General features: G+C 45.8%; 1 protein-coding gene across 1 annotated transcript; it reads right to left on the reverse strand.

The window, feature by feature from the left end:
- Positions 1 to 1,092: 1,092 nt before the first annotated feature.
- Positions 1,093 to 1,335, reverse strand: SPRR4 (small proline rich protein 4). The gene has a single exon (XM_061185996.1). It carries the CDS (start codon positions 1,333 to 1,335, stop codon positions 1,093 to 1,095), a length of 243 nt encoding a protein of 80 aa, XP_061041979.1.
- Between the last annotated feature and the right edge of the window lie 5,862 nt (positions 1,336 to 7,197).

Here is a 7,197-nt window from a genome sequence, read left to right on the forward strand (position 1 = left end):
AGGAGTGTCCTTAGGCTAATGTTTTAGAGCAACATTCCCCAGATGTAAACAATGATAATAAGACCAATAAGACCAATCATTTATTGAGCATATACTATATCTAGCCAATATATAAGCACAATGGAAAACTATTCTCATGCTAGAACCTGCTAAATATTAGATGGGTGAGTGAATGAATTAATGTGAGTTAATTAATAAATGAATGGACAATAAATAAATAAATGCATGAAAAAATCATTTGCACATGTTCTTAGAAGTGCTTTGTAGTACTCATGTCATTTATGTATGTTTTGTCTGCTTTTTCAGAATGACAACTTCCAACAGGCAAAAACCACATTCATCAAGTAGGTTGGGGGTTTCTAATTGTAGGAGCAAAATTTTCCACCATTTGTCTTTCCTTAAATACAATTAGCTGGCAAGAGTCTCCCAAACTCTTGCCAACTAGTTCCTGGGCTTTCTCTCCCCCTCCTTTACCCAAGATGTGTCAGGATCTGACATCCTTCATCATTAGTTACTAGAGAGCAACTATGCCCCTGAGGATGCACTGATGAGCATGTGTGTACTCACAAACTCACTTCCCCCAAATATCCCCTCTGAACCAATGAATGCATTGCAGACTGGGGCCAGGACACAGACAATGACGTGAAGCACAGATTTATTAGAGGAAGAAATAGGAGGGAAGCTCAGGATGGGGAGTTGGGGTAGGGAATGAGGCAGAACCTGTGTTTTAGCCTCTGGTGTCCCCATGAGTCAAGGTGGAAGCCCAGAAGAAGCCCAGATTATTTTCTTGCTTTAGGACATGGATGGTGCCATAGCTGTGGCCAAACTGGAGGCTGGAGAGGCTGAGGTCTCACTCATGTTCACCTAGGAGAGCATCAGAGTTGGGTAGAGAAGAAGACTGGGAACAAGGTGGTGTGTGGGATAAAGGGCTCAGTGGGAAGAAATCCTGACAATGCTTCATTGGACCCTGGGTAGGAGGAGGTGGGAGAGGAGAGCAAATCCTGGAGCTGGGGGTGGAGGGAGGAGAAGCAGGAGGAAAAGAAAGCTTCATCTGGTAGCCTGGATGGCAGGCAGGTGTATCTTGGTCTATCCTTACTTCTGTTTACTCTTGGGGGCTTGCTGGGCTGAGGGACACTTCTGCTGGTCTGGTATGGGTGTGCCCTTGGGTGGGCATTGCTTCTTGGCCTGGGGAGCATATGGATCCTTGGTTTTGGGTACACATGTCTCCTGACATTTGACAGGGGGTGGCTGACAGAGCTGCTTCACCTGCTGCTGCTGGGCCACCTGAGGTGGGCACTGGTGCTCTTGCTGCTGCTGCTGTTGCCGGGAAGACATTGCTGCAGGAAGAGGTGAGCCTGGAAGAAACCCAGGCAAGGCCACAATGAGTCCAGCTCCCTGCATCTCTTCTCCCTTCTGACTCCTGAAGAGTGTTTTCTCCACCAGCCAAGGGTGTGGTAAGTGATTAATAGCTTCAAGTTGACTACTGGATTGACTCACACACACCCATTGCAATCTTCCTCTCTTTCTTCCTTTGTCTCTGCTGCCCTGATTTCCTATCTTCCTTCATCTTCCTGTAGACTCCTGACCCAATTGAATACATAATTTATTTCTTAGACTTAACAGGAAATATGTTGGGCTGCCAAGCTGAGGATTAAAAGGTGGCCCAGATATTTTACTAGATCAAGACATGAGATCTTCGCCAATGGGTTGGCAATGCCAACTGTCTACCTTGGGAAGTTCAGACAATGAGTGTGGGTAAGGATGTAAAGGCATGAGGAAGAGGGCAGGAGCAGATTCTGTCTTAGAGGGAAGAATCATGATGTGTAAGTGATGGGGCTGGAGTAAACCTGTTCTGGGAACTCAGAGGCCTGAATTCCAATCCTGGCTCTATCCCTGACTTATTATGGGATGCAAAGGCAAGTCATTTAATGTAGTTGGGGGATAGTGGTTCTAGCCCTCCATGGAAAATGGGGGAATTGAAGACCAAAGAGATCACTGGAGGTAAGGGATTATAGGAGGATGTTTCACCAAGAGGAAAGAGCATTGGCCAAGAAGGCACAGGTGTGGGTTCTAGATCCAACCCTGCCACTCACCGGCCAGGCTCATCTCTGGGAAATCTGCCTCTTCTGGACCTCCATGCCCTTGTTTGGAGGATACTGATCTGGAAGGTCTCTGTGGCCTTCCCAGCTCTGACATGTGTGCCTGGTTTTCTTTGTAGGAGCGTTCCTGATCTTCTAAGCTCATGCCTATAAATGGGAAGTATAGTTTCCAGGTGGCAATCATGATAGGCATGGGAGCTGCATAGCATAAAATACAATATTCAATATACCAGTTTCTGTAAATCTAAAAGCAAAGTTTGAGAGAGCTTGCTAGTAGGGTTGAAAAGACAGAAAGGGCATGAGAAAGTTTTGGAGGAGGCTACAAAATGCTGCAGCTCTGAAAATCTTCCGTCAATGAGAAAAATCCTCTTGCCAGGGAATTAAACCCAGAATCAGGAAATTAGTCAGACCTAGCATTGGTGCGGAACAGAGATTGAATTTCCTAAGTAACAATTAGTGTGACATTTCCTTAATTGTCATGAGGCTTACGTTACTTCTCTGGTTACCCAAGAATAGGAGAGGAGCTTGGCCTAGTGGCTCAAGACAGTTCAAGGAGGAGGAAAGGGCCCAGCAGATCCCAGGAGGACAAATCCATTACCACTTACCAGAGGTGCAAGACGGACCCTAGGAGAGGCAGCTGAACACAGGCCCACATCAGTTACTCCTGGGAACCTTTTAAAGGGGACCCAACCTCCCCCAGGCACCTGGGGGCCACCTGACGCGGCCCTCATTATCACCTTCCAGGGAATTCCTCACCCACTTCTCCTACCTGCACTTCCTCCATGACTTGCTTTCCTGGCCTGTTTTGATGAAAATCACCTACCAGATATTCCAGCAATCTGGGTCCCTGACTACCTGAGCTGACTTCATCCACCTAGGTGTCTGCTCAAACTCAAGGACTCAAAGTCTTTTAAAAATAGAACATATCTGAAGCTCTGTTTGTAGACTGAGAGTTATAAGAAACATGGAGGAAGGAAGAGGAAAAGGGGGAAGGAATATGGGCTGGGAGCACTTCCAACAAAAATAGGATATTAATGGTGGTGAAAGAGGGTGGGATAGAATTTGGTCTCTGTGGTAGAGTTTCCAGATAAAATATAGGGCAACTAGCTAAATTTGAATTTCAGATAAACAGAATTTTCAGTATAAGTATGTCCCAAATACTGCAGGAGACATACTAAAAAATTTCTTGTTTATCTGAAATTCAAATGTAACTGGGCAGGCTGTATTTTGATTTGCTAAATCTGCCAACTTTACTCAAGGACTTATTCAGATGGGAGGAAGGAGCCCTGGCCCTCCCTCCACTTGACCTCCTAGCCCCTGGGGTAGGGAAACATGGTATTCTGGGAGGCTGGTTCATTTTTGGACCACTGTCCCAAACCTCAGGATCCAGCTGACTAGAGGCCATTGGCGCACTGATTTCTATCATTATCAGAGCAAAGCGTAAGACTGCCTGAGAAGTGATAGAAATACCTAAAAGAACCATCACAGCATTTTCCATACCCCTTGTCTTATTTAAGCATCATGGCAATTCTGTCAGGTTGTGCAAATCTGATTTTATAGTCTAAAAATTTAGATCCAAAGAAGTTCACTGACTTGCTCAACAACATGTAGCTAGCAGTGGTGGAGCTGATGAGGGGTCTGGCCCAGGGCTTGTTTCCACTGCATCACAGTAAAATGGACAGCATCCCCACCATGGACAAGTGACTGTCACTGGGTGGGTACCATGACTAATGATCTTTTCTGAGCTTCCTGTCATCTGTAGACTGAACAATGATCATTTTTCAGGGTTAGCCTCACTTAAAAGGTAATCCTTTCCTTAATTTCTTGTGCAGGCCGGGCCCCCTCTTCCACCTCTTCCCAAGCCTAGCAACTTTAAGAATTTAACATTCTGTGTTCCAGATTCCAGGTCTTGCATTCCATCTTCAAGACAAACACCTTCTCCACCTATGCCCTTCTCCCCTGTTCCCACTCCACTATGCTCATCCTGATGCAAATTCTCCGAAAGGGAAGCATGGGACAGGATGGATTTGGCGTGGACACAGATCAAGGTATTCTCCAGTGCCTGGCACCTAGAAGGCATCAGTGTACATGTGCTGCTCACGACGGGGTGGATTGTGCCACCTGTCTGTCACCCACACAGCTTCTCTGGAATACACATTACTTTTTATTTTTCCCAGTCTGCTCATTGGCCTCTTACTTTGTCCATCAACAACTCCTGCTTAGTTTGGAGAACTCTATCTAGTGATCAACCTTGTCTTATACCACAGTTATCATCTCAGAGGATACTCCATGGGTGGCCTTTATAGAGAACATGGCTGGAGTTGAGGTGGCAGTGTCCTCTAGGTCATAAATCTCCAAGAGTCATTCAGGCTCATATGCATCTAACACGTTAAACTTTTCAAAACTCTGACACTCAACTTCCCTCTTGGCCACAATGTCCTCATTTTATAGAGGGAGAAACTGAGACTTGGAATGAGGACATGCTTGACCCAAGGTCACACAGGGTTAATGTCAAAGCCAGAGTTGGATCACAGGTCTTCTGAAATTTTCAGTCAGGTGAAGTGTCTGCGTCACTGGGCTGCTTCCTACCAGGGGCTACATTAATGACAAAATTCGGAAGCTGGTTCTGGTGGTCTCCACCTCTTGTACCATTCCCCTATACTTTTTCCTCCCTGGCACACACCAGGCTCTCTTTCCCACCAAGCCTGTCAACCCTTCTTCCTCTGAGACCCTAACTCATCCCTCTCCCCTACACTGCCAGGCACAGGTGCATTTTTATTAGTCATTAAACCTTATAAAGCACCTCTGTATACAGTTTTCACAATTCTCTATGAAGAAAGCTAACTGTATTATTAATGTTATAGATGAGAAAAGTGTGGCTCTGATGGTAGCTGGATCTGGAATCCAGAAAGGATGGCCCACCCAAGTCTCTGAAATCTGTAATGGCTTGTTGCCAGGCACCCCAAATGGCTGGGGGATTTTTCTTTCAAAGGAGGGGAGACTTCCTGGCACCCCTCAGATCACCCCCATGTAAACAACTCCTCCAGGTGAGGTGGGCCCTGAGAAGCTATGTGGAATGACGACTCTGCAGTGCCTGCTCCCACCCGCACCTCCCCAGCCTGGCCACAGGACTGTCGCCTGGTCGACCATGAGTCCTGCATCTGTTCTCTCATCTCAAAGGACCATACTGTATTGAAATCAGGAAGCCAGCCTCTGCATCTTGCCTCTCTATGGAGCAGACACCTGAGAGCAGGTATGTGCCTGTGACTCCATCAGGGAGGGGAGGGCACAGGCAAGACTCATTTCTGAAGGTGAGTCAAAGCTTGAGAAACCCCAGCCCCACCCTGCAGACAAACAATGGGGTGACCGGGCAGCAGAGACATGACACTGGGAGGGGACCATGCCAGAGACAATACTAATCATCTAACTCTCCATCTAGACACATTTTCATGAGGCCGCTTTTGTCTCTGGGCTTTGGGGAAAAAGAAGGGTTGTTGATGGCTCCATCTGGAGACACATGGAACATATTTATCACGTTATTTCCAAAAATGAAACAAAGTAAATCAAAAAGGAGAGCTCTGGGTTACTCATGAGAGGCTTTCAGGAGGGGAGGACTGTCCTTGTATAGAGGACAGAGGAGGTTTGGGGCTGCCAGCATTCCTGTATTTTAGCTGCTAATCCCGTAAAATAAAAACTTAAAACCGAGCAAATTGCATCTTATTTTAAAAATCATAATCATGTGATATTTGCTTTATCTTAATTTCTGCTTGATACTTATCCAGCAGTCATGGCTTAGAACATTTCAGTTTCGAGTTTACCACTGCTAATTACTTAACAATCTGTCAACAAACACTTTAGAAGATGCTACTTAAAGAGAACTTGTGGCCTTTTTTTCTAATGTGGGAAATCCATTTGCAACATGAATCATTTCCCCCTTTAATTTATCGATTTGCAAATAAGATGCTCAGATCCTAATGTGAGATGTTCTAGTATTAAAAGCAGTCCCATGGAGAGAGAAGAGTGAGAGGATGAGTCTCGAGAAAAGTGTGATTAGTTTATCTCCTCCCTCCACCCCTTGTCCCCCTATGATATGTTTCTAGAAGACCCTCCACTGTCCTAGGAGTTATGTAAAGGGGAAAATAATGTCCTGGACCTGCTGAGAGGATAGTTCTAATGGAACACCAATGGACTCATCTGTGGAAGTTGAAGACTGGCTGTGGAAGGGGAGGGGGTGCGTTGGCAAAGCATCCATCTCTGGGAAGAGTGCCAATGTCTGCCTCTTGGGAGTCGAGTGGTGCCGAAGCACTAGTCACCTTCTCCTTGGATGTGACACAGTGTCCTTAGAAACATAGGGAAGGAGCCAAGGGAGTAAAGAGATAGCTCTACTGATACTTGCCCCTCACTGCCTGTGAGATGTTGGGCACATCCCTTAACTTGTCTGGGACTCAACATTTTTGTTCTCCAATATGAGACCATTGGCTAAAATTTCCTCTAAGGTCCCATTAAGGGCTAAGATCCTGTAAACATACGATTAGGTCTGGGAAAGCAAACGCATTTCATCCCTTCGAAATCAATAGTGAATTGAGAGCACTGAGGCTGAGCTTTGGCTCGACTGGAAAGAGTGTGGATATTGATTAGAGATGTCTGTTATGAGAGGCAGAAGTAGCCACATGTGCAGGCAGTCACATACCTGGCTTAGCCTAAAGCAGGGAGTGTGGTATGCTAGGATTTATGAGTGAGAATAATTGAAGCCCTTGAAGAAGGAGAGAAGATATGAACTGTTTAAAAATCCGGCACAAGCTGACACCACCTAGAATTCCCATCTGAGCTCCCACCTTTCCTTAACACAGCTGTTAAGGGGATTGCTGTTTCCAAAACTCGCCTCATGCTTTCTTGCCTCAAACCATTTGATCTGTGATGGCACTACACTCTCAAACGTCCCAGTGAAATTCAAGGTAATCTCTAAGAACAATTTAAAATGTTGCTGAAATTGAGCAGGACCCTGCTGGGCCCTCCCTGGTATGAAAGCCCTTCCATGTTCCTAGTTTCTTGTTGCAGAAAAAGGTTTTAGTCTTCTAGGGGCCTCTCCTGAGTCACA

The sequence above is a fragment of the Eubalaena glacialis genome, chromosome 3, assembly GCF_028564815.1.
Source record: "Eubalaena glacialis isolate mEubGla1 chromosome 3, mEubGla1.1.hap2.+ XY, whole genome shotgun sequence".
Taxonomy (NCBI): Eukaryota; Metazoa; Chordata; class Mammalia; order Artiodactyla; family Balaenidae; genus Eubalaena; species Eubalaena glacialis.

Bases quoted from the DNA above. Each gene is read 5' to 3' on its own strand.
- SPRR4 (XM_061185996.1), bottom strand. From the start codon at position 1,335: ATGTCTTCCCGGCAACAGCAGCAGCAGCAAGAGCACCAGTGCCCACCT.